The 27,671-nt window shown below is 37.5% G+C and overlaps 2 protein-coding genes across 2 annotated transcripts; both read left to right on the top strand.

The window, feature by feature from the left end:
* The first annotated feature begins 1,038 nt into the window (after positions 1 to 1,038).
* On the top strand, positions 1,039 to 18,618 carry atp6v1c1b (ATPase H+ transporting V1 subunit C1b). The gene is made up of 13 exons (XM_057828354.1): positions 1,039 to 1,217; positions 1,680 to 1,857; positions 1,931 to 1,998; positions 8,484 to 8,569; positions 8,640 to 8,734; positions 8,805 to 8,896; positions 8,975 to 9,073; positions 9,142 to 9,210; positions 9,290 to 9,382; positions 12,749 to 12,842; positions 12,904 to 13,001; positions 16,831 to 16,954; positions 18,139 to 18,618. Exons 2-13 carry the CDS (start codon positions 1,726 to 1,728, stop codon positions 18,235 to 18,237), a joined length of 1,149 nt encoding a protein of 382 aa, XP_057684337.1. The 5' UTR covers positions 1,039 to 1,217; positions 1,680 to 1,725; the 3' UTR covers positions 18,238 to 18,618.
* A 2,183-nt stretch (positions 18,619 to 20,801) lies between these two features.
* On the top strand, positions 20,802 to 26,510 carry si:ch211-215i13.3 (brain and acute leukemia cytoplasmic protein). The gene is made up of 3 exons (XM_057828163.1): positions 20,802 to 21,082; positions 24,530 to 24,636; positions 24,700 to 26,510. The coding sequence occupies exons 1-3, from the start codon at positions 20,953 to 20,955 to the stop codon at positions 24,814 to 24,816; spliced, it is 354 nt and encodes a 117-aa protein (XP_057684146.1). The 5' UTR covers positions 20,802 to 20,952; the 3' UTR covers positions 24,817 to 26,510.
* Positions 26,511 to 27,671: the final 1,161 nt, after the last annotated feature.

Raw genomic sequence — 27,671 nt, 5'->3', positions numbered from 1 at the left:
TCTACAGTTGCCGGCAAACGTTTGATTTTCAATCCCATGGGAGAGAAAAATCACTAACAGGATGTTTTGCCCGTTTAGCTTTGGTCAGTGTCACGCATCTGCTTGAAAAGTATTTGCCAAATTTCAAGCGTCACAAAAGGGGAAAGATTCGTTTTGCTTCGTCGGGATTGATTAAGTGCGGCGCTGGTCAGGAGTTCAAATTCGGAAGGCCTGCGGGAAAAAGGCAAGACAACTTTTTTTGCAGACACGTGTTGCCATCTGCTGTTTGTGTACTTTTTGTTTACAATTTGTGCTTTTTCAGCAGTTGAGACAAAACCACAGCCAAGTGACAGAGTGAAATATGCTATTCTGGCTGTACCGATAAAAATATCATCTGTCGAGAAAAAAGCAAATAAACAAAGTGTGAACAATGTATCCAGATTGGTTGACTAATTGATTATGTGGAGATTCACTTTGACTATTTGTAAGTTTATTTTGTTTTTTAATTGTTGTGCAAGATTTGGTTGGTTGTATTGTGAATCGGGGATTGTTTTATAATCAAATTACGATGAAAATATTTTTTTCCTGCTTATGAAAGAATTACAGCTGTGCTGCAGTACTTGCCTGTCACAGCAAATTAAAAAAAAAAAAAAATCACAATTTCTTCAATTTGGATGTGTTTATTTCATAGACAACGAAGCCTTTCTGTCCCAGAAGAAGGCTTGACTCAAGTGTAACGTAGTGCAGTGCTTTAATCCTGTCAGGAGTGTCGCTGTTGAGTGGAAATCACGCAGAAGTCAAAACAAATAGGATGAGGCTTTTAAAGACTGCCGGGAAATGAAAAAAATGTAGGTTGTATACGATTGCTCAAACGTGAAAATTACAAGCAATAGTTTTTAAACTATTTTAAATTACATTATATATCATTTTAAAATTAACATCAACCAAATACGTCTTATTTTCCCGCTTTAAAAAATAAAGTTGTGCAATTCACGAAGCAATTTCAGTCACTGAAGGCTTCGTGGCGGCGCTCGACATTCGTGTACGCATGCGCAAAACCTCTCCGCTAAATCAGCTGACCTGAGATGCTAGCTAGGCTGAATTGAAGGACCTCCGAGTCGCAACGCCGCAATCATTATCAGTATTATAAACATATTTTTGTGATATGAATGGGAATTTGCAGCTGTTTGACTGAACTGCACCGAGTCAAGCGAACGTTGAAGCCTGTTAACGTTTCGGTAAGGACAGCAACGCGACAATTTACGTTTGTCGTGACGCAGCTAAATGCTAATAATACTGAGCACATTATTCACTTAATAGTCACGTATCGTTTGAATTTCTGTGTTCCTGATGTTTTGTGCTAATACATTTCTCGTGGATTTTTTAAATATCGCTTCTGCGTATGACTGTCACATGACAACAGCTCTTCTGACGTCATCACCACGCTGCAGAGTGTTCGTGAAGCCAGCAAGTGGAATAATGGAACTGAAAAGAGGAACAAAGTCATGTCATGAGGATTTGAAATGAGGAATTAACATTAAGTACATTTGCACAAGGTGTTGTCATTCGATAATAAAAGAAAAGACGCCTTAACTCTTAAAATAATTATTATTTTAAGATTGACTTCGGTATTCTCGTTCCAAAAATACTAATGTAACCTATATGTAATAACATTGTATTTTTCCGAACATCCCTTCTAGTGCTCTTCCTGCATTAGTAGAAGCTTAGATTATCAACAGCAACACCATGACGGAATTCTGGTTGATTTCGGCGCCGGGCGAGAAGACGTGTCAGCAGACGTGGGACAAGCTGATGGTGGCCACCACACGTACCAACAACCTCTCCGCCAATACGAAGTTCAGCATCCCTGACCTCAAGGTGAGCACAATTTAAAAAACTGTTTTGACACAAATCTGTAAAGGTGAAGTCATAATTTCCATTTATGCGACAGGTGGGCACCCTGGATGTCCTGGTGGGCCTGTCGGACGAGTTGGCCAAGCTGGACACATTTGTGGAAAGGTAAAATGTAGCGTTAATTACCGTATTTTCCAGACTATAAATTGCACTTTTTTTCATAGTTTTGCTAGGCTTTCAACTTATGTATAGTATTCATTAGGAGTGGGAACTAGTACCGCAATGATATATCAATGAACTCGAGTAATTCGATTAGAAAAAAGATCCGAATTAAATTTTGCTGCTTCGAGTATTCGTTTAATTAAACTACCGTTGTCATGGTTTGTTTTGCAAGTTTTTTATGAGGTAATGTTTTTTTTAATGCATTCGTAATTTAGTTTATAGGTATATTTAGCCGTTTTATGTGGGAATATGTGTTTGAACCATTTGTTTAGAGCATTGTTTAAAAAAAACAACAACTATATAGCGTTTAAGCTAGCGGACTCTTGCTGTGACTCTTGCTGTGTAAGTTAGCCAATCGTTCTTTTGTTGTACTTAAATCCTCCTTTATTTTTTTAATACCATTTGTGGCTCAGGTATTTTAATTTTCTAATATTTCTTATCCGATTACTTGATTATTCGAACTAACTTGTTCATCGATTAATCGACTACTAAAATAATCGATAGCTGCAGCCATAGTGGGAACCTCTGGGTAGCTCACGTTACGATATGATTTCCGAAACAAGGTGGCCATACAACTAGTGCTGCAACAAACAGTCGATTGATTTAGAGCTGTCCCGACTAGTCGACGTTGTCGACGTCATCGATGAGCTGAATGCGTCGACGGGCAAAACATACCGTCGACGGGTTAAAAAACAAAAAACAAACATGCGGATAATGTTTAGAATGGCAGTCGCTCACAATGCAAGCAGTTGTTACTGGCACCCCCAAGGGGGCCGCTGTTATTTCAATGTGACGGGCATTGTCAGATTGAGCAAAGAGGAAGAAAGTGGGCGAGCGAGATCAGTGAGTTGGGAAAGTGCGCGGGCACCGCGGAGTTCAGTGGCTGCGTCCCCAGCGTTTTTGTTTTGGTCAATAAAAGTATCCAAAAAGAGCCATCCGACGCCTCTCGGTGTTTTTATGCACGCCGCCGCCTACCTGAGGGGGAAATCGGACGAACCACGACAACGAGCCAAGTGAATCGCCGGTTCACTCTTCACTAGGCAAGGAGTTGAAAACACCGCCAGTTACCAAACAGGGCAGAATTGGTGACACGTGAAAGTGGCCTAAAGCCAAAAAAGCGGACCAGAATAGCCAGAGCCTGGAATTATTTCAAGTAAAATATGGGGGGTGCCACTGTTTGCTAAACTAAGCTCGCATACCACAGTAGCACGTTGGCTATGAACGAACACTTGGAGCGCCGTCACCGAAGTATAATTTTCGAAGACAACAAGAAACAACAAGCTAGCGGATTGTAAGTCCATACAACTTTCTAACGATTTTTTTTTTTTAAATGGAAGTTACCTTTATGTGCGTCGTATCAATGTGCATTTTTATTTAATAAAATAATATGTATATGATATAATTATATATATTTTTTAAATTATTATTACATTTATTAGGATCATGGAAGCTCCCACTTGTATTATAAAAATATATATGGAACCAGCACTGGCCTGCTTACTGTAATCCATGACTGCACTAATATTAGTTACTTTATATTATAAAGTATCATTGTGTATATACATATACAGTGGGGAGAACAAGTATTTGATACACTGCCAATGGGAAAACCCATTGGCAGTGTATCAAATACTTGTTCTCCCCACTGTAGTTGTATACTATATTTAAATAAATAAATTAATGCGATATATTTAATTTTTGTTACTATGAATATGTGTGCCTCTCATTCAAAATAATTGTGGTAATATTTCAGTGTGCCCTCTACTTGATCTATTTTCAGGTTAAAACAAACAAAAGTTGAACCGTTTTTCCCCTCCCCCCCCAAAATGCGGAATGCACACCAGAAAAAGCATCTGAACTCACACAAAGTATTCTGAAAATGGTTGTCCGGGACATTGCAATTCATTTTAACATTTAGAACAATATAGACAATGACGTACCACAAAAAGAGTTAGAATTGTTTTGACTCCTGTTAAGAGGTGAAGTCTTAGTGTTTCCGTTTACATTTTTTTCCACACTAGTTAATGCCAGCAGCATTTGACCTCATTGTTTGTGATTTATTATTGATATTTATGTTATTTATTCATACGTTAATAAAGAATTTAGGTGTTCCAAAATGTTTTTTGTGAATTAATAAGCTTCAACAAAAAATTCTTCAACAAAAATTTCATTATTAAGGTAGTAAAAAAAAAAAAAAAAAAAAATGATTAGTCGACTAATCGTAAAAATAGTCGCCTGACTAATCGGGAGGAAATTAGTCGTTTGGGACAGCCCTAGATTGATTCAAGTAATTCGATTAGAAAAAAGCTTCAAATCAAATTTTGCTGTTTCGGGTAATCGTTTCATTTGATTGGCGTTGTAATGGTTTGTTTTGAAAGATTTAGTTTTATAGATTTGGGTGGATACACCGCCCTCTAGTGGCAACAGTGAATATGACATAACTCATCTAACATGATTGAATCCAGCTGCTCCCTGTTAAGACCAACGTAAGGTATGTTTTTGTTTGAGCAAATGTTTTTTTATAATGTATTCGTTATTTAGTTTAGAAGTATATTTGGCTTTTTTTTTTTGGTGAGTATATGTGTTTGAACGATTTGTTAAGAGGTTTGTAAAAAAAGAATAAAAGTGATCATTTAATAGCATTGAAGCTAGCGGACTTTTGCCATGCAAGTTAGCTACCGTAATTTTTGGACTATAAGCCGCTACTTTTTTCCTTCATTTTGATACCTGTGGCTTATAGTCCAGTGCGGTTTATTTGTTGATTTTTTTAGGTAACACTTTATTTGACAGCAGTGTCATAAGATTGTCATGAGATCATCAAAATTATGACATGACACTATCATGGACATTACTGAATGCTTTGTCATTAAGTGTCATCTGGCAAATTATGTCACTAACTCAATTTTTGTCCATCTTGGATCTTTTGCATCCATTCAAAAGTGAGATCATTTGCCGGATAACACTTAATGACATCTGTTATAAGCACTCAGGACAGAGACATGTCATAATTATGATTGTGTAATGACAGTCTTATGGCACCATTGTCAAATAAAGTGTTAGCAAATACCATAACTAGCAATTGATGAAACAATTGGAACAGTAACTGAAGAAATATTTAGCACAGAACAGGATTTTTGATTGTTATTTACATCTGTAGCGCTGCAATGCATCCTAAGAGGCATGTTGGGTGACAACAGTCAACAGCAGGTGGCAGCAGAGGTTGACTGTCTCCCCCAAGGGAGCAGTGATGGCCAAATGAAGCTTCTTGAAGCAATAAAGCTTTCCAGTAATTGGTTCAAAGTTTAATGATGGTTCATTTGGTCTTATGACAGTCGGTCGTATGATGCCGCTGTCAAATAATGTTGTACCGGTTAATATCTTTTGGTGTAAATATCCCATGATACAGTGAGGACAGCTGCAGCTTATAGACCCTACCCACGTGACGTCACAACTCCGCTCTCCTGAATGGTACCGCCCACTTGTCCGTCAAAACATAGTGTTAACCTGTTACGGCTACGTACATTTCTCCTATTTACGGCGTGTTTTTCTGCTCCTTAACATTAATAATCAAAATGGTGAAGGCGTGTGGCTGTTGGTTGCACTAACAGAAAAGATGGAAGGAGAGACTTGAAGTTTTACCGTATTCCGAGGGATCCAAAGAGGAGAGCGAAATGGACGGCTGCAATTCGACGTGAAAACTGGGCACCAAAAAATCACCACAGACTATGTAGTAGTCATTTTTATCCGGTAAGATGCATTTAAGATATACTTAGAGGGTTTTGGGCTGACAAATAACCACAATTAAGATCATTGCGAGGCTAATCGCCGACAACATACGACGTAGTACGACATAGTTTCAAATTCAAGATGTTTGTGACTTCCCTTTCTTCCACCATCGTTATTTTTTGAATAATATTTAGCTGGTACCAAGTGAAAGAAACTGGCCTCGTCTACGGGGCTGACAAATAACCACAATTAAGATCATTGCTAGGCTAATTGCAGACAACATACACGTATGTATGTAGTGAGAGTGCTATCGCTAAACCATATAAACATTAAAAGCCTTAACTCCATTGACAAACGACATGAAATACATTAGACTTGACAGTGGATGTTAGCAATAACAAAAGATTTTGAATTGAAAATTTGGTAACTCACCTTTCCAAGCACAAGATAGATTCCTGCCGAATTTTCGTGGACGAGGACCTGTTTCACCCAACCAGCAACGAAGTATTTATAAGCCTCCAAGCTCTTGAAGTTTTTCAAATTTTCGTGGGAATAGGCTGATTTTGTGTGGACAAGATAATTGTAAATATCAGCGTAGCAGATGTCAGGCAGACAGGGCGAAGACAGTGGGTCGAAAAACATCGATTTGGGCATCAAATATGGATCTGGCGACTGTATAGAACGAAGCTTTTCCACATAACGCCTTTTATGCAACACATCCAGTGAGTTTACGGCATCAGAAAGCACCGGGTCTTCCATGAAATGCATTTTAAATTCCTCGATCAATTGAAAACAATGCTAATACAGAGACAAAATGACGGACAAGTGGGCGGAACCACACAGCGAGCACGTGGTTTTGTGACGTCGGTGGGTAGGGTATATAGTCCAGTGCAGCTTATCTATGAACGAATGCCGTTTTCGTGCCAAATTTGGTGGGCTGCGGCTTATAGTCAGGTGCGCCTTATTGTGCGAAAATTAGTGTAATTGTTCTTTTGTTGTACTTAGATCCTGATGTATTAATTTTTTTATAGCATTTAAGGCTAAGCTCACGTATCTTAATTTGAAGAAACATTCAGGAATTGTATTTTATATTTGCATTTAATGCGCTTTTGAAAGTGTAAGCCAAAACAAATATTATTGCAAGGATAAACATTTGTTTATTTGTTTTACATCGCCTGAAATGTATTCTGCAACGCATTAAATGTTCATCATCCGATGACTCGATTATTCGAACTAACTGATCGATAGAATAATCAATGACTTAAATCAATGATTGCAGCCCTAGATAGAACAATTATCGATACATGGGTCAGGAAATCATTCTAAGATACAGTGGTACCTCTACATACGATCACTTCGACACACGATCTTTTCGACATCCGACGTAAAATTTGAGCCGCCATTTGTTTCTACATCCGACGAGTTGCTCGAAATACGACGACATGACAGCACTGCAAACGAACGCACGGTGGATTTTCTTGTGTGAGAAATCAACACAGTTTTCAAAAAAAGTTGATACAGTTGGAGAAACAAGGAAAAAAGTGATGCTTACCTTTGAAATGAAGATGCAAGTTATAGAAAAATATGAGCTTGGGGTGCGTGTCCCTGAACTGGCTCAACAATACAGCTCCGTGGTCCTCTTCCGACGACCGTTCGCCACTATTTATAAGTTAAGGTGAAAATTATCATTGTGGTAACATTGCCAAGGAAATCGCCAGCTTCGTCACGTTTTTATCATTTATTTAAGAACTTATCCAACACAAAACGCCCATTAAGCAGTTGACTGCTCTCAAGAAAACGAAAGTATTATCTCTACCGCACCGACCTATCTCACTTCGCGGTGCGTTCAGGGACAGTAAAAAGCCTGAACTGGCTCAACAATACAGCTCCGTGGTCCTCTTCCGACCACCGTTCGCCACTATTTATAAGTTAAGGTGAAAATTATCATTGTGGTAACATTGCCAAGGAAATCGCCAGCTTCGTCACGTTTTTATCATTAATTTAAGAACTTATCCAACACAAAACGCCCATTGTCTTAAGCAGTTGACTGCTCTCAAGAAAACGAAAGTATTATCTCTACCGCACCGACCTATCTCACTTCGCGGTGCGTTCAGGGACAGTAAAAAGTGTCCGCCATATTAGAATCCGATTCGTTACATTATTTACAGGAATAATTATTAATTATTCTTCTTATTATTATATTATTCTGAATTATTTATTTATAACTTATTTGTTTTTCTATGTTTAATTGCCATTTGTAACAGTGCCAGCAGTATTTATTAAGAATTTAGTATATGTTTTTAGGCTTTGGAACGAATTAATGGAATTATAATGTATTCCTATGGGAAAATCCTGCTCGACATACGACCATTTCGACTTACAAACAAGGTCCTGGAACGAATTAAATTCGTATGTAGAGGTACCACTGTATTCTACAAAACATCTAGTAAACACAAAAACAAGCTAGTTTCATCCTTCTGCTATGAATTGGAATGAGTTTGTCTCAAGTAGACATCCATTCGGTTTGAAGTGGCAGCTGTCATCCCTCTGACTTCAAACCAATTGTACATCTCCCGCCATCAGTGGGTTTGGTTTATTGAAAAGGAAGTGATTTAAAAATGTCCCCAAATGAATAGAAAGTGACTCAAAATCAATGACAGCCAATGAGTTCAAAATCCGATCTTTTTTTTGTGTGGACGCAGCGTGGTGAAGAAGGTGGCACAGTACATGGCCGACGTCCTGGAGGACAGTCGCGACAAAGTGCAGGAGAACTTGTTGGCTAACGGACGTAAGACATAGAAATATGCCAATTCTTCTCCTGAAAGCGTATGCTGATGGCGTTATTTGTTGTTCTCCAGTGGACCTGGTCACTTACATCACCAGATTCCAGTGGGACATGGCCAAGTATCCCATCAAGCAGTCGCTGAAGAACATCTCTGAAATCGTCTCCAAGGTCGGTCAGAGAAATTTTGTCTTTAAGACGCAGTTCGGATACTGTTGTATTCTTTGTGACTTTTTTTTAGCAAGCGACGCAGATTGACAACGATTTAAAGGCCCGGGCGTCGGCGTACAACAACCTGAAGGGGAACTTGCAGAACCTGGAACGCAAGAACGCGTGCGTGTTTCTTTAAGAAGTTGGTTAGTCTTCTCGAATGCAGGCGTTAACTTTAAAAGCACTCACGTTGTCTCTCAGTGGAAGCTTGCTGACCCGAAGCCTGGCCGACATTGTGAAGAAAGACGACTTCGTGCTTGACTCAGAGTATTTGGTGACCATGTTGGTGGTTGTTCCCAAGTAAGTGTGGTCAAAAATGAGTTGAACAAAGGTCAGAAATTGATCATGTATTTTTGCGTCGCAATCAGGACGAGCTTCGTCGACTGGCAGAAGACATACGAAACCTTGGCGGAGATGGTGGTGCCGCGTTCTACCAAGCGAGTACTCCGTCGAAAATGTTTCAGAACTGGCTAACGTTGAGAACGAGGAGATGCTAACTAGCTCACCTGGGTTCAGGTTGCTTTTCGAAGACAACGACAGCGGTCTGTTCAGCGTGACGCTTTTCCGGAAGGCGGTGGACGACTTTAAGCACAAGGCCAGGGAAAACAAGTAAGCTCAATTAAGCCTGCTTTTAACTCTTTCAGTTCCATTGATGATGCAAGATGTCCAATCATTTAGTGTCCAGTCATCCTTCTGCAAATGAGTTTTTCACAAGTAAATGATAGTTGTCAGTGGCAGCTTGGGCTGCAGCTATCGATTATTTTAGTAGTCGATTAATGTATCAACTACCGAAATTTTCGGACTATAAGCCGCTACTTTTCCCCCTCATTTTGAATACTGCAGCTTATAGTCCAGTGCGGCTTATTGATTGATTTATTTTGGTTAATAGGTAACAGTTTATTTGACAGCAGTGTCATAAAACTTCCATAAGACCGTCATAATTATGATATGATTATGACACTGTCATGGGTATTGATGAATGAATGAATGAATTTCATCCGGAAATTTTGTCACCAACACTCCCATTTGTGTCCAGCTCGGATCTTTTACATTCATTCAAAAAGTGAGATAATTTGCCGAATGACACAAAATGACATCTGTCATAAGCATTCATTAATGCTCATGGCAGTGTCATGTCATTATTATTATGATGGTCTTATGACAGTTTTGTGGCGCCACTGTCAAATAAAGTGTTACCAAATACCAATTAATTAAACCACTGAAACAGTAACTGAAGAAATAATGAACAAAAAACATGAACTTTGATTGTTATTTACATCTGGAGCATTGTAATGCATGCTAGGAGGCATGTTGGACAACAGCAGTGTTGACAGCAGGTGGCAGCAGAGGTTGACTGTCTCCCCTGAGGGAGCAGTGATGGCCGAATGAAGCTTCTTGAAGTCATGGAGCTTTGCAGCCACTTTATTCAAAACTTCAAGGTGGTTGATTGGTCTTATAACAGTCTTATGATGCCGCTGTCAAATAAAGTGTTACCGGTTCATATCTTTTGGAGTAAATATCCCATAATACAGTGAGGACAGCTGCAGCTTATTGTCCATAATGGCTTATCCATGAACGAAAGCAGTTTTCGTGTCAAATTTGGTGGGTGGCGGCTTATAGTCAGGTGCGCCTTATAGTCCAGAAATTACAGTTGTTACTTTGTATAATCAGATTAGGAACATTTACTTCGTTGCAGAGATGTAAAACAAAGGCTTGCTAGGACTGCACTTTCAAAAGAGCATTAAATGTGAATTCAAAATAAAATTTCTTATATATAAATTAGGGCTGTCAAACGATTTAAATTTTTAATCGAGTTAATTACAGCTTAAAAATTAATTAATCGTAATTCAAACCATCTATAAAATATGCCATATTTTTCTGTAAATTAATGTTGGAATGGAAAGATAAGACACAAGTCGGGTATATACATTCAACATACGGTACATAAGTACTGTATTTGTTTATTATAACAATAAATCCACAAGATGGCATTAACATTATTAACATTCTCTTAAAGCGATCCATGGATCGAAAGACTTGTAGTTCTTAAAAGATAAATTTTAGTACAAAATTTCATATTAAAACCCCTCTTAATGTGTTGTTTTATTAAAATTTGAAAAATTTTCAATCAAAAAATAAACTAGTAGCTCGCCATTGTTGATGTCAATAATTACACCATGCTCACTCATGGTACTAACCCACAAAATCAGTTGGACCCAAGCGTCAGCAGAGGGAGCCAAACACCAAAAAACAAACAAGCATACATTACACTGTACTGTCATTTTAGTCTGTTTGAGCGGGGCATGTGCGTTAATTGCATCAAATATTTTAACGTGATTAATTTAAAAAATTAATCACCGCCCGTTAACGCAAACTAGGCAGGATGGCACTTTCATTTAAAAATATATTAAAACACCTGATCTTGGCTTCAAACATTATAAAAAATAAATAAATGAGGATCTAAGTACAACAAAAGAACAACTGGCTAACCTGCATAGCAAAAGGCCGCTAGCTTAAATGCTATAAAATGCTAATGTTTTTTTTTTTTTTTTTTAATTAACAGTGGTCTTAGCCAGAGTTGTTTTTGGCATCCCTTTTAATTTTCATCTAAGCCTTAGTCTTTTGGACGAAATTACTTATTAGTCTTAGAAATATTTTAGTCATTGCAAAATGTGTTTGTCTTCGTCTAGTTTTTGTTGACGAAAACTCAAGACTAATTTCGTCTAGGTTTAGTCGACGTTTACTAAAAATATAGAAAGATTTACTCCAAAATTAATGAATAAAGGTTTCCAACTATTTTGAATGAACATTGACAGACGAGCACATATTGCAGCATCTACAAGGACAACGTTAACTTGGTGATGATTCACACTTAGCAGGAAAACGACATTATTTTCACGAGTTGGAAGAGGACATGCGCTGTTTGCATTAGCCTAATGCTAAGCCGAATGCTATGCTAACACTACGAGTTACATTTAGTGTGTGATGATCACTCAGCACAGACCTTTAAATCTTACTGTATATTCAATACTGGAGACGACAATGGTGAGTCGGGGGGTGTGGGTGGGACGAAGCACGTCACATGAGTGACACAACCAGACATTGCTACGATGCAGGCTAACTACACATAAAATGTGTCCATGTGACCGGAACTATTACGCATTTTAGTCCTCGTCTTGCCAGACGAAAACTGGTATTTGTCTCGTTATGATTTAGTCTCCCAAAAGTCGTTATCGTCATGAAAAACTGTTTGTTGACGAAAACAACACTGCTCTTAAGAAATGGTGCAAACACATAGTCCCACAAAAAACGGCTAAAAATACCTTTAAACTAAATTACGAATGAACAAAAAAGTATTAGCTCAAACAAAAACTCAGCATACGTTGGTCTTAACAGGGAGCAGCTGGATCCAGCCATGTTCGATGAGTTATTTCATAGTCACTGTTGCCACTCGAGGGCAGCGTATCCACCCAAATGAATAAAACTAAATGCAAACACTTTCAAAACAAACCATTACAACGCCACTCTAATTAAATGAAATCAGTGGGAAATCTGGGCCATTAGAAATGAATGAGTGTTTTTGGCAAATTTTAGCTGAACTGCGTTGTGATTAAGACAAAAATAATAGGTCAAGTAATGTTTTGAAATGTCCCCTTTTTGTTCCCCCCCACCCCCACCAAAAAAAAAAAAAAAAAAAAAACACGGTTTTGGGTGAACGGTCATTTTTAGGATGTCAAACTAAAGAGAATTCTGGTCATTTTGGTGTATGAGTGGTGTCGGTAGGTCAAACGTTTTTGGCTGGGTAGAAACGCCATTGGAACATGAAAAGCTACCATCAATAATATAAATGGAATCACATTTTAATTGAAACCTTCATTCTCTATTCATGTCAATAGTACAAAAAATTCGATTCGTGCCTGAAACTCATTTCAAAATGACTGACACGGTCACAAAAAGAGCTTGCTTTCTGTTCAGGTTCACAGTGCGTGACTTCCAGTACAACGAGGAAGAGATGAAAGCAGACAAAGAGGAGATGACGCGCTTATCCACCGACAAGAAGAAACAGTTTGTACGTCTCCGCATATGCGCGCGCACTTGTTGCGCGGTTCTCAACATGGCTCCCATTTTAGGGCCCTCTGGTCCGGTGGCTCAAAGTCAACTTCAGTGAAGCCTTCATTGCGTGGATCCACATAAAAGCGCTACGTGTGTTCGTGGAGTCCGTCCTGAGGTACGATATGATTTGCAATACAAGGTAATGATGATCTCGCGATACAACAATAATCGATTCAAGCTATTTTCATAATTCTGCTGTGAATTGGAATGAGTTTACCATGAGTAGACGTCCAATCCATTTGAAGTAGGAGGGTAACGAACGTTCATTTGCTGCCTTCCCTACCACTTCAAACAAATGCCCACAAAAGACTGGCTGTGAATGCTCTGGTTTGAGTGCCATTGACGGTGCTAGACGTCCATTCCAGTCAAAATGAATTGGACGTCTAGCAGCCAGTGAGCTAACGTTGACAGTATTCTAATGGTAGCAACCTGATGGCTCCTTTTTTAAACAGTGACACGGTTTTAAAACGATGTATCGCTTCTTGGCGTGCTCATATGGATAACCTTTTGGGATGCAAAGTTTCGTGATATATCATCTTTTCGATATATCGTCACTGGGTAAGAGATTCTCATGATATGATAACTAGACATGTGCCGGTTACCGGTTTCACGGTTTACCGTGGTGTGAAAACGTCACGGTTTCAAAACCACTAAAATTTTCCGTCATACCTTAGTACGGTATTCGCTATTTTTCAAATGCCAAAATGCAGCCGAAGTGGCTTGGTGCGGCACCGCTCACCCCTTCCCGTTTGTTGCCGTGAGTGTCACTAAACAGCCAGCAAACCCAAAAACAAATCCTCCAAACACAAGGTGTACTTTTCTTCAATTTATTGAGCTCTCAAATTGTGGTGAAATATATAAATGAATACATTTAAAACGTTGTACAATTGTATTTTTCCACGTGTGATTAGGTTCAACAGGATAGCAGTAGCACCATTAAAAAGTTTGCCAAAAACAAAACACACATTTTCCTTTCAAATTCAATATACAAACTAACTACAACTTACAAAGACGAATGTTAACCTAGGCTAAACTGGGAGAGCAGCTTCTTTTATGTCTCATAGCCGCTGAGTGAGAGAAAAGCTTGAATGAAGGAGGGAAAGAAAAAGAATCGCGTCAAAGATCGCTAATTGAGAGAGGAGGTCTCACTCCTCACTTTTTTTTTTTTCAGATGAAACCTTTCCTCAACAATATTTACATTTTAACTAATTTATAAAACTAACTCATACATTTTTAACTAACTTATTAACTTATGAATTCTTTGTTCTTTTTAACACAAAGGCATGGCATCATGTAGACTAGAGTTGACACAGTGGCTGAAAATGGCGAAACTTCACTTGAGCTTCCCCCCTCAAAAAAAAAGTCATACAGTATATATTTTTAATTTTATTTAGAAGTGTTTTTACTTTTTATAGCAATTATTTTGTTCTTACTCTAATATTGAGCAACTTGGGCTGTGGCTGTGGGTATAGTCTAGGTTCTATTTATTTTAATTTTATATAATATTTGTTATTTTTTGTTAATTTTTTTATTTTCACATTATATTCATGTTCCAATTTGCAAATATGTTTTGAAAAAATCCTGTTCAATGGATTAAAAAATTTTTTTTTTAAACCCATACATCTCAAAATTTTGGAGCTATAATTGCAATACCGTGAAACCGCGGTATTTTTGCTCACGGTTATCGTACCGTGAAAATCTCATACCGGCACATGCCTAATGATAACCTTAAGCCAAATATCACGGTATCCTGTTTTTGCAATCACAGCTCTAAAATGTGTTACTTTGAGATATCTGGGTTAAAAAAAAAAAAAACTTTTCCATTGGATTTTTATTTTTCAAAACATATTAGCAAATTGGAACATAAGTGTAAATGTTAGGTTAAAATAAATTTAATTTTTTGGGGGAAATATTCTAAATAAAATGTAAGTAAATGCAGCTCAACATTATTACCATCAGAACAAAAATGATTGAATTATTTTCCATAAAAAGCACTCGTATTATGTTGACACTATTTACACACTCTTCTCAACACAGGCAGTTGCCAGAGAGAAAAAAACACCACGTTTTACCACCCACCGCTAGACACACTAAACACACTGGAGCTGGTGGGAAATTTTCATGATAGTGTTAACTAATCTTTCATTTTGTATAAATGCTAAATCATAAATGTGAAATCATATTGGAGGTATTGCCTCCTCAGCAGCTACCCTCCGCAAAACGTGTTTTACATGTCAGTTGGCCCTCCTCTAAGCCACAGCCATCTGTTACTTTGCTGTAGCTCAGTGCTTCTCAATTATTTTCTGTCACGCCCCCCCAAGGAAGACGTAAATGTTTCGCGCCCCCCCAAACTCTCTGCCGCCACTGTAAATAGTATCATTTGTCTATAAAATTACTATTATAAATACGCATCTGCCTAACATTGTGTCCTTTTTTTCTAATAAAGAAAAAAAGCAACATAGATCAACTTATAATAAAGTATAACTTTATTATAAACATTGTTTTGTTTGTAACAGAGAAGACTTGATGTGCATCAATTTGCCTGAATTAAAAAAAAAAATTCACATCCAAACTAAAAAATACACTCAAGGTACATTTTTGACCATTTGATACAGAAAAATAAAATGTAATAAAATCAGTAAATAATACCAAATTAAAATTGATTAGAAACATTCACTCATGAGGACAATGTGCCAAAAAATGTGACCGAAAAAACAAATCTGAATAAAAGGGGGGGGGGGGGGGGAGTGTCCTTGGACAGGACAGTTTTTATTTTTGCTGCTCACAGTATTTACCTCCTTTGCAATGATGTGGAGTTATTTTTCAATTAGCATGCTAACAATGCTCACTGGCTTACTGATATAACACTGACAAAGCAGGACGATTGTTGGCAATATACGGCACGTTTTCACTGAAAAAATCAAGCGGCTTAACAATGATTGATTTGGCTTCTTGCTGTCTGCTATAATTATTTTTAGACACAGTAAACAGTGGTCTTTCATCATCACCCACTGTATTAAAAGTCAAAGCTAAAAGGCAAACGGCACGAAAAAAGCGCATTCACGGCGGCCGAGGTAGAACCGTAGGTGAGGGCAGTCGTCGTGACGATCCCAAGCCGAAAATGGCACTTCTCGGGCGGCGACGTGAGAACCGGACAAGACAGTGGGTCGCTGCGTGAGTGAGTCCGGTCGGAAAACGGCTTTCGAAAACGGCGGTGGCACACTGCTCTTCATATCTGTTGTCTGTGTGTGCTGAGTGCTCTTCCTTAGTTCAAAAATACTGCGCGCACTCTGAAAATGAGAGCGCCACTGCCACCTACTGAGTGGATGTGCAAGTACACTTTATTCCAGTACGGCAAAAAAAAAAAAAAAAAAAAAAAACCCACATAAAACATGTTCCCCGAGGTCACATGCGCCCCCCCTGGCATTGCTCTGCGCCCCCCCAGGGGGGCGCGCCCCACTATTTGAGAAGTACTGCTGTAGCTGAAGTATTCCCATACCAGAGATTTCGTTTTCTTCGATGGGGTGGGGGAGGTTCAGGAGTTTCACCTCCTCCAGCCATCGTGTAGCACAGCTGACTCACTGACACTGAGCAACAACCGGTAGGGAGTGTTGAGCCTTGAGTTTCTCTCAGCTTTTTTGGGACATAAAAAATTGCGAATAACTTTGGGACGGTGTGACGGAAAATGTTTGCAGTTTTGAAACCGTGACGTTTTCATACCACGGTATACCTTGAAATCAGTAATTGGCACATGTCTAATTGTCGCACCCCTAGTACCCACAAGCGATTGTTTTGATGGTGAATTACAAAATATTTTTGAGATTAGTCGACTAAACTGCTCATGAATCAAAATAGTTGTTCATTAATTTGGTAACGGATAAGTTGTTGATTAGCCGATTAATGGCGGCAGGATGTGTTCCTAGAAATGTTTTTGTTATTTGCAGATATGGCCTTCCGGTGAACTTTCAGGCCATGCTCCTGCAGCCCAACAAGAAGAACATGAAGAAGCTGAGGGAGGTTCTCTACGATCTTTACAAACACCTGGACAGCAGCGCCGCCATCATCGATGTGAGCGTTACAACATCACAAATGAACAGGAAGTCTGACATGGTGGTCTTTGTAGGGCACTCACGAATCGAACGTACAGTCATTTAACCTGCCGTTGAAGACGAATCTGTTCTGACCGGTGTTGTCACTAACGGGATTACTTTCTTTCAGTAATGGTAATCTAAAGCGATCATTTTTCCATACCAGTAATCCGATTAAAGTTAGTTTCCTTAATGTCTGTGTGTTACTATTTTATTGCCTCATAATTTATGTGTAATTAATATTGTAGTCTTGTACAAAGATCATTTTGAATAGAAAATGTGAGAAAGGTTCGCACTACAAGTTCGTTTCCATGGTAACTGCTTATAGTTACTTCCTGTTTTGGTTGTAATCAATAAAGTAACTAGATTACTTTTTTGAAGCGTAATCCATAATTAAATTCGGGTTTTAAGTAATCTGGTTATGACCAGTCAAAATAGCAGCCAAACAGTTAACATCAACTATTATCTTACCGGTATTTATTTTTTAAATGATTTTTTATTACATTTTTGTTATGTTCAAAGTAAATGCATTAATATGATCTGTTTAGCCTATTTTTGTATTTTTAATTTGGAAATTGTTTTAAACAATGAAATATTCTCATCTGGTTTTTGAATACTGAAATATATAGAAAATATACACATAAAACCATATCAAACATGCATTAATGATTCATTTATTACAGATTATATAACTTGTGGTCAAAATATTTTGGGTTATTTATGGCAAAATGTGCGTCTTAATTTTATTTCATTTTTTTAACCCTTTATAGGGCATGTTTTTGGTCTTTTAAAAAAACATCATTTTCTATCATTTATACTGTTATGATTATATGAGACTATTTTAACAGTATTTCTTGATAATTAAGCAAATACATGTTGATGAATAAAAATGATAATAAAATAACAAAATGAATGAATCTTAAAGGGTATTGTTTGTTTTAATTATTTTAATGGTTAGTAAATTTATAGTTTAATACACACAAAAAATTATAAGAATAAAATGAATACAACAAATAGAAATACAAATAAAAACATATAGATTTTTAAAACTGCATAGTATTAAACAAACAAAAAAATTCACCTTATAAAAGGTTTCAAAATGTGCATTTTGTCAAAAGAGTCCACATCTCACATCTTTGTTTTTTAAAATATTCTTCTTTTTAGGCGTCGATGGACATCCCCGGTCTGAACCTGAGCCAGCAGGAGTACTACCCATATGTTTACTACAAGATCGACTGCAACCTTCTGGACTTCAAAGTCTAAAAGAGCCGTTCGGTTTGCCACCCTTTGACATTCCTGCCCATCCTTGTCTAACTCATTCCACTTTCAGAAGTCTCTCGCCATCCAAAGACGTCGATAAAACTGCGTTTTCACCACGTCATGGTACGCAAATGGAGATGTGTATGATAAATATAGTATTTATTTGAGTATTTTATTTGACGGTGACGTGTTTTTAGCGTGTTTGTCTACGGTTAGATGTTGATCATCGTTCCCTGGTTAAAAAAGCAATATATTTGCTGACTGTGCGCTCCCGTTAATTCTGTATATTTGGTCGCTCTTTTGCGTGGATGCTGCTGTAACGTCGCTCTAATATGAATATGGAGTCCTTTCAAAAGAGAAAAACAATAAATGTGAAAATAATGAGTGTCATGTGAAAGATGCAGTGTGACTTCTCGCTTTTGTTCTTTTTAGGCAGTAAAATCAGTTATGCAATCAAGTTTTGATGAGAACCTTAAAGAGGATTTTTTTTTAATGGGGAAAAAAAAAACCTGAAAACACAACAATTATTTTCATAATCGATTAATCGGACGATTAATTAAAAGGTTAATTGGATATATGTCTTTTTATTTTCAATTACCTACACAAGTTAAAGTTGTTTTAAGCAAGTAACGAAGACAAAATGGATGACTATTCCCTTAAAAAATATTTTATTACAGTTTCCAGACTTCGATGCTTACAGTTACCAATTTATTATCGATTTTAATGGATTTAATCGATTAGTTGTTGCAGCCTTATTAAGAAGGTAGCCTAGACTGTAAAATTGGCAAAAAATGTGAATTGTTGTTTTCTAAAGTAAAAGTGGATTTTTGTTCATGTCCAGCTTTGAACAAAAATATAATGAAGAAATGACGTAACATTTACAACTGACGTTTTATATATATATGTGTTATAATTTCAAGAATTTTGACAAGTTTAAGGTGAGGAAGGTCCAAAACGATTAATCGGTTATCAAAATAGTTGTCAATTAATTTGCTATTCAATTAGCTGTTGATTAATCGATTGTTGCACCTCCAGAATATATATATATATATATATATATATATATATATATATATATATATATGTATAATAAAATAATTTATTCTTAGTAATGTTTTTATTTTAAAAAAAATCTTTAAATTATTTGTAATTTGGTATGAATTAAAATGATTATTTTTAATGAATAAAAAGAAAAAAAAATCATTTTAAATTAAATTATTTGTAATTTGGTATTGATTCAAATGATTATTTTTAATGAATAAAAAAAATATTTCATTTTAAATTAAAATTTATTTTTAGTCATTTTTTTAAAATTAAAATTTCATAATTAAAATGAATAGTTTTATGAATAAAAAGACAAATTTAGTATTCTCATTTAATTTCCTTTAAAATTAAAACATTTTTTTGGTAAATATTTAAAAGAATATTTTTTACATTATTTGTAACTTGGTACTAATTGAAATATTTACAAATATTTTTATGACTAAAAAGAGAAAATTGTATTCTCATTTCCTTTGAAATTAAAACATTTATTTTTAATAATTTTTTATATACTGTTTTTTAATTATTTGAAATTTGGTAATAATTAAAATGAATATTTTAATGAATAGAAAAAATTTGTATTCTCATTTCCTTTAAAATTAAAACGTTTTTTGTAATTATTTTAAATCATTTGTAATTTGGTAAGAATTAAAATGAATATTTCTATGAATAAAAAGAAAATGTAGTGTTCTCACTTTCTTTAAAATTAAAACATTTTTGTAATTTTTTTATTAAATATTATTTAAATTATTTGTAATTTGGTATTAATGAATATTTGTATGAATAAAAAGAGAAAAATAGCATTCTAATTTCCTTTAAAATTAAAACTAGTAATTTCTTTTTTTTTTTTTTTAAATTGCATTTTGGTAATAATTAAAATGAATATGTTTTCTGAATAAAAACAAATAGTTTAGTATTCTCATTTTCTTTAAAATTAAAATTTTTTTATAGATTTATTTTTTGTTGATTTTAAATCATGGAAAAACAATCTTTCTAATCAAAACGTTCCTCTTTTTTTAGATATATTCTCATCTCGAGAAATTTGAAAGTCAATGCAATGACTTTAGCGGGCCACACAAAATGGTGTGGTGGTCCAATTTTGGCCCTCAGGCTTTGAGTTAGACAACTGTGTCCTAAATCATCTAAAAATATCAAAGGTCTTCAAAAACAGTAGGTATTCAAATGTTAAAGAATTAAACAACAGAAAATCAGACATTTAAATATGACAAAAAATAAACTATCTAGTCATGAAATAACATTTAAGCTGTCGGAAAAGGAAGATCCATTGACTTTTGTATTAGCATTTTTCAGTGTACCTAATAATTTCACCTGCACGTGACTACCTTTTTAAAAGGAAGTAAGAGTACCTATGAATGTGACCAAATGATCTTTGCAGAGCGTGCCTAATATTATGACAATAACAATGACGACAGCGTCCTAACCAATCAGCGTCCCAGGCCCGATTTGACTCCGCCTCCTCGCTCGGATGACGCACGGCGTGTGGTCACGCGGGTCAGCTGATGTTAACCGAGGGAGCAGCGTCACCGCAACACCGCGACCACCGAACACGACCAACCCAGGGCCGGGCCACGGCGTCCGGGATGAAGCGCCGAGCCTCCGGGGAGATGAACGCGAGGACGTGAGGCCCCCAGGCCGCCTTCGTCGCACCTGTGGCGGATGATGGGCTGCGGGGGGAGCAGGGCGGACGCTATCATCGAGCCGAGGTACCACGAGAGCTGGACCAGAGACACCGAGTCGACGTGGCTCACCAACACCGACGTGGAGGCTCCTCTGCCGGTTGGAAACAGTAAGAATGACGCCCCTTCTCCAGACCCACCTATTGATATTTGTATATATATATATTTTTTAAATTAAACATTTATTTTTCAGGACCCATAATGTAGCCTATGAGTCTTACATGATATTTTATCATTTTAATCTTTTTTTAGCCTTTCAAAAGGCTTTTTAACGCTAATTTAAGGTGTGTCAGTCACACTAGTGGAAAAAAACCAGTAATTTTTCAATTTCTAGATGTTATTGTTTTTTCTTTCAACCAATCACGGTGTTTATTTTGATATGAAGAATAGCTTTGAAAGAAAAGCAACTGCTGAAACACTTTTTGGATTGACAGCAATAGACGTCAAAACCATTTGAACTGGGATTGTGATCATGTTTCAGAGCAATTGATTTAGTGCTGCAACGATTAATCGGTTAACTTGAGTAATTCGATTAGAAAATCAAATTCGAATTCAATTTTGTTGCTTCGTGTTCGCGTGATTAATGTGGAGTTGTCATGGTTTGTTTTGAAAGTGTTTACATTTAGTATTGATTTGGGTGGATACACTGCCCTCTAGCGGCAACTGTGAATATGACATAACTCATTTCACATGGCTGAATCAAGCTGCTCCCTGTTAAGACCAACATTAGACAAGTTTTTATTTCAGCTATTTTTTTTAGTGCATTCATAATTTAGTTTGTATATTTGGCCATTTTTTGTGGGAATGTGTATTTGAACCATTTGTTAAGAGCATTGTGAAAAAAGTTAGCATTTTATAGCATTTAAGCTATAAGTAAGTAAATAAGTATTTAGTCAACCACTAATTGTGCAAGTTCTCCCACTTGAAAATATTAGAAAGGCCTGTAATTGTCAACATGGGTAAACCTCAACCATGAGAGACAGAATGTGGGGGAAAAAAACCCCGAGAAAATCACATTGTTTGATTTTTAAAGAATTTATTTGCAAATCATGGTGGAAAATAAGTATTTGGTCAATACCAAAAGTTCATCTCAATACTTTGTTATGTACCCTTTGTTGGCAATAACGGAGGCCAAACGTTTTTTTGTAACTCTTCACATGCATTTCACACACTGTTGCTGGTATTTTGGCCCGTTCCTCCATGCAGATCTCCTCTAGAGCAGTGATGTTTTGGGGCTGTCGTTGGGCAACACGGACTTTCTTCTCCCTCCACAGATTTTCTATAGGGTGGAGATCTGGAGACTGGCTAGGCCACTCCAGGACCTTGAAATGCTTCTTACGAAGCCACTCCTTTGTTGCCCTGGCTGTGTGTTCATGCTGAAAGACCCAGCCACATCTCATCTTCAATGCCCTTGCTGATGGAAGGAGATTTTCACTCAAAATCTCTCGATACATGGCCCCATTCATTCTTTCCTTTACACCAGACATGTCCAAAGTCCGGCCCGGGGGCCAAATGAGGCCCGTGGTCAAATTTCATCCGGCCCCCAGCCTCTGTCATAAAATCAATAACATCTGGCCCGCACACAGACTTAATAAATTCGTCAGCATTATTGCCACCAGCATATGAAGTAGCTTACACACTAAATGCTGCTCCTTATTTACCCACTAAAAGGCAGCAGCACTCTAAGCAACATTACCCGTTGTAACCCATTACTCCCAATTTTCTAAAATGGCAAAGATCAACAAAAAAAGTTGAGTGCGAAAGGCCGACGCTTCAAGGATAGGTGGAAATTGGACTATTTTTTCACTAGAATACGCAACAACTGTGTTCGCCTCATTTGCAAAGAGACAGTCGCTGTTTTTAAAGAGTTCAATGTGAGGCGGTATTACCAAACAAGACACGCTGATATGTACGACAAGATTACAGGGAAGATATGCAGCGAGAAATTGAAGCAACTTGAAGCTAGTTTGATTTCACAGCAGCAGTATTTCGCAAGAGCCCGAGAGTTGAAAGAGAACGCCACAAGGCTAGTTGCGATATTGTTGAAATTATTAAAAGAAAAATAATGAAGCGAATGTGACACACAGACCGCCTTCTTAAAATTTGCTTAAATATATTGTTCTACGTAAAAGTCGTTAACCAAGGTCTGCCCCCCACTTTTTTAACATACCAAATCTGGCCCCCTTTGCAAAACGTTTGGACACCCCTGCTTTACACAGATCAGTCGTCCTGGTCCCTTTGCAGAAAAACAGCCCCAAAGCATGATGTTTTCACCCATATGCTTCACAGTGGGTATGGTGTTCTTCGGCTGCAATTCAGTAGTCTTTCTCCTCCAAACACGAGAACCTGTGTTTCTACCAAAAAGTTCTATTTTGGTTTCATCTGACCAGAACACATTCTCCCAGTCCTCTTCTGGATCATCCAAATGCTCTCTAGCGAACCGCAGACGGGCCTGGACGTGTACTTTCTTCAGCAGGGGGACACGTCTGGCAGTGCAGGATTTGAGTCCCTGGCGGCACATTGTGTTACTGATAGTAGCCTTTGTCACTGTGGTCCCAGCTCTCTGTAGGTCATTCACTAGGTCCCCCCGTATGGTTCTGGGATTTTTGCTCACTGTTCTTGTTATCATTTTGACGCCACGGGGTGAGATCTTGCATGGCGCCCTAGATCGAGGGAGATTATCAGTGGTCTTGTATGTCTTCCATTTTCTAATAATTGCTCCCACAGTTGATTTCTTTACACCAAGGGTTTTACCAATTGCAGATTCAGTCTTCCCAGCCTGGTGCAGGTCTACAATTTTGTCTCTGGTGTCCTTCGACAGCTCTTTGGTCTTGGCTATAGTGGAGTTTGAAGTTTGACTGACTGAGTTTGTGGACAGGTGTCTTTTATACCGATAATGAGTTAAAACAGGTGCCATTAATACAGGTAACGAGTGGAGCCTCGTTAGAAGAAGTTAGACCTCTTTGACAGCCAGAAATCTTGCTAGGTTGTAAGTGACTAAATACTTATTTTCCACTCTAATTTGGAAATACATTCTTTAAAAATCAAACAATGTGATTTTCTGTTTTTTTTCTCACATTCTGCCTCTCATGGTTGAGGTTTACCCATGTTGACAATTACAGGCCTCTCTAATCTTTTCAATTAGAACTTGCACAATTGGTGGTTGACTAAATACTTATTTGCCCCACTGTAAGTACAACATGACGTAGGCGTCAGACTGAGACGTCGTGCAGCCGTATTGATTTGGCAAGAAAACAATAAACCATGTCGCAAAGCGACCACAAGAGGGCGCTGTCAGATAGCACAATAAACCCTGCTGTAAAACTTACCAAAAGCAGAAGAGAGTCAGTACAAGATGTTAAGACTAAGGTGAACGCGCGAGTTTGGCCTTTTGGCCAAGTTGTCGGGTTTCCGCTGGCACGGGTCGTTGGAATTGCGCTAGCGCGGTTCCGACGGTTCGGCTGGCGATATTGCGGCAATTTGGCTAAAAGGTCAGATTCCTTCAATGTCTATTGCCACCAATGGTAAAAAATGAGTTAATTTCTATCACCGTACAGGTAAAACGTTCGAATCGGGTCTACGCGAGAAGAGGATGGTGACGACGGGCACCCAGTGCGGCAAACAAACGCTCCCCAGAACCAGAACCAGACGCTCCATCAGCGATGTAAGCCTTGACGTTTCACTTTCTCAGATTCTCCTACATGTTCTGAACTCCTACTTCCCGCAGCAAACCGGTCGTGACGCCAAGCGTAAAACGTCCAAAGATTCGGCCGCATTAGCCAAAGACGCTCAGTCCGTCTGCAGCGGCGACGGCGAGCCCGCCGAAACGTGCGACGACAGATGAGGATTCAACGACAGCGTTCGGGATGCTGCATTTTTTGTGCCCCCGCCCTTTGCCTCGCGCATGCCAAAGCAAAGCTAGGGGTCAGGGAGCGGATCCTTGCGGAACACCGCTACCATCGGCTTCACTTCTCCCTTTCGAGAGTGCGTGAGGTGACTTTTTAGTGTTTTTCAAAAGAAACCAAAAGTGCTGTTTTGTAGAAAAACACCCGCATGTGCCTACACTTCATCCACTAAAAGCCTGGTGATCACAAGTCGTGTTTGTGTTTAAAGCTTTTGTTGTTATTTGGAGTGTTGTGTTCCTCACATGGATGAAGCCTCAGACATGACATGGAGAAAAATACTCATTTTGCGCTCAAATTATTAATTTGTGCAAATGAAATGCTATTTTCTGGACACAAAACACAAATACGGAAGTCCCCTTTTGTATTCATATAATAATAATATGTACAGTTGTGGTCAAAAGTTTACATACACTTGTGAAGAACATAATGTCATGGCTCTCTTGAGTTTCCAGTTATTTCTACAACTCTGATTTTTCTCTGATAGCGTGATTGGAACAGATACTTCTTTGTCACAAAAAACATTCATGAAGTTTGGTTCTTTTATGACTTTATTATGGGTGAACAGAAAAAAGTGATCAAATCTGCTGGGTCAAAAATATACATACAGCAGCGCTAATATTTGGTAACATGTCCCTTGGCCATTTTCACTTCAATTAGGCGCTTTCGGTAGCCATCCACAAGCTTCTGGTTGAATCTTTGACCACTCCTCTTGACAGAATTGGTGCAGTTCAGTTCAATTTGATGGCTTTCTGACATGGACTTGTTTCTTCGGCATTGTCCACAAGTTCTCAATGGGGTTTTGGGAAGGCCATTCGAAAACCTTAATTCTAGCCTGATTTAGCCATTCCATTACCACTTTGTATGTGTGTTTGGGGTCATTGTCCTGTTGGAACACCCAACTGAGCCCAAGACCCAATCATCGGGCTAATGACGTTAGGTTATCTTGAAGAATTTGAAGGTAATCCTCCTTCTTCATTATCCCATTTCCTCTCTGTAAAGCACCAGTTCCATTGGCAGCAAAACAGCCCCACAGCATAATACTACCACCACCGTGCTTGACGGTAGGCATGGTGTACTTGGGGTTAAAGGCCTCACCTTTTCTCCTACAATCATATTGCTGGGCATTGTGGCCAAACAGCTTGATTTTTGTTTCGTCTGACTACAGAACTTTCCTCCAGAAGGTTTTATCTTTGTCCATGTGATCAGCAGCAAACTTCAGTCGAGCCTTAAGGTGCCGCTTTTGGAGCAAGGGCTTCCTTCTTGCACGGCAGCATCTCAGTCCATGGAGATGCAAAACACGCTTGACTGTGGACACTGACACCTGTGTTCCAGCAGCTTCTAATTCTTGGCAGATCTGCTTTTTGGTGAATCTTCACCCTCCTGACCAATTTTCTCTCAGCAGCAGGTGATAGCTTGTGTTTTCTTGCTGATCGTGGCAGTGACAAAACAGTGCCATGCACTTTATACTTACAAACAATTGTTTGCACTGTTGCTCTTGGGACCTGCAGCTGCTTTGAAATGGCTCCAAGTGACTTTCCTGACTTGTTCAAGTCAATGATTCGCTTTTTCAGATCCATGTATGCATATTTTTGACCCAGCAGATTTGATCACTTTTTCTGTTAACCCATAATAAAGTCATAAAAGAACCAAACTTCATGAATGTTTTTTGTGACAAAGAAGTATCTGTTCCAATCACTCTATCGGAGAAAAATCAGAGTTGTAGAAATAACTGGAAACTCAAGAGAGCCATGAAATTATGTTCTTCACAAGTGTATGTAAACTTTTGACCACAACTGTATGCACAAAATACAAAAGTACAAATTCATGCAAATGTTGTTTTTATAAAATACTAATTTGTGCACAAAATGCAAAAAAAAAAAAAAAAAAAAAAATTGCCAAGTATTAATTTGTGCAAATAAAATACTAATTTGTATGGACAGAAAAATGACAAAAAATACAAAACAACTAACCTGCATGTATACCACAGTAATCTGCACAAAGTACAAATTAGAGTGCATGAAATACTGCAAAGACACAAAAAAATACTCATTTGTGCTGACAAAATGCTAAATTGTGCAAATGAATTTTTTGCAAATTTTCTGGGCACAAAATGCTTATACAAATACAAAAGTACCTTTTCGTGTGCGTATAATATTAATCTGTGTGTACAAAATAGAAAAATATTCATATGCATTAAATACTACAAATATTTTTAAAAGAAATACTAATTTGTGCACAAAAATACTAAATTTTTTTTTGGGTAGTATTCAGTTGTGAAAATAAAATACAAATTTTAAGAGCAAAAAAACAAAACAAAAACTATTAACTTACATGTATACCACAATAATCTGTATGCACAAAATACAAATTAGTGTGAATTAAATGCTGCAAAAATACAAAAGATAGTAATTTGTGCCAGGTGCAAATTTAATAGTATTTTCCGGGCACAAAACACTTATACAAAGATGGAAGTACCTTTTTGTTTGCGAATAATACTAATCTGTACACAAAAAATACAAAAATACTAATTCATGTGCATAAAATACAACAAAAACATTTTTTTAAAATTATTTTTTTGGGCAACAAATACAAAAATTTTGTACCAAATATGAATTTGTGCAAATAAAATACTAACTTGTACGCACAGAAACATGACAAAAATTACAAAACAATTAACCTACATATATACCACACTAATCTGTATGCAGAAAATACAAATTTGAATGAAATACTGCAAAGATACAAAAGATACTAATTTGTACTCACAAAATGCTAACTTGTGCAAATTAAATAA

The sequence above is a fragment of the Corythoichthys intestinalis genome, chromosome 22 (genome assembly GCF_030265065.1).
Source record: "Corythoichthys intestinalis isolate RoL2023-P3 chromosome 22, ASM3026506v1, whole genome shotgun sequence".
Lineage (NCBI taxonomy): Eukaryota > Metazoa > Chordata > Actinopteri > Syngnathiformes > Syngnathidae > Corythoichthys > Corythoichthys intestinalis.
The sequence above is the reverse complement of the archived record's forward strand: the minus strand, read 5'-3'. Positions and strand labels throughout refer to the sequence as shown.

Coding starts and splice junctions, on each gene's coding strand:
- atp6v1c1b (XM_057828354.1), top strand. CDS start 1,726: ATGACGGAATTCTGGTTGATTTCGGCGCCGGGCGAGAAGACGTGTCAG. Junction 1,858..1,930: donor TCAGCATCCCTGACCTCAAG/GTGAGCACAATT, acceptor TTTATGCGACAG/GTGGGCACCCTGGATGTCCT. Junction 1,999..8,483: donor CTGGACACATTTGTGGAAAG/GTAAAATGTAGC, acceptor GTGTGGACGCAG/CGTGGTGAAGAAGGTGGCAC.
- si:ch211-215i13.3 (XM_057828163.1), top strand. CDS start 20,953: ATGATGGGCTGCGGGGGGAGCAGGGCGGACGCTATCATCGAGCCGAGG. Junction 21,083..24,529: donor TCCTCTGCCGGTTGGAAACA/GTAAGAATGACG, acceptor ATCACCGTACAG/GTAAAACGTTCGAATCGGGT. Junction 24,637..24,699: donor CCAGACGCTCCATCAGCGAT/GTAAGCCTTGAC, acceptor TACTTCCCGCAG/CAAACCGGTCGTGACGCCAA.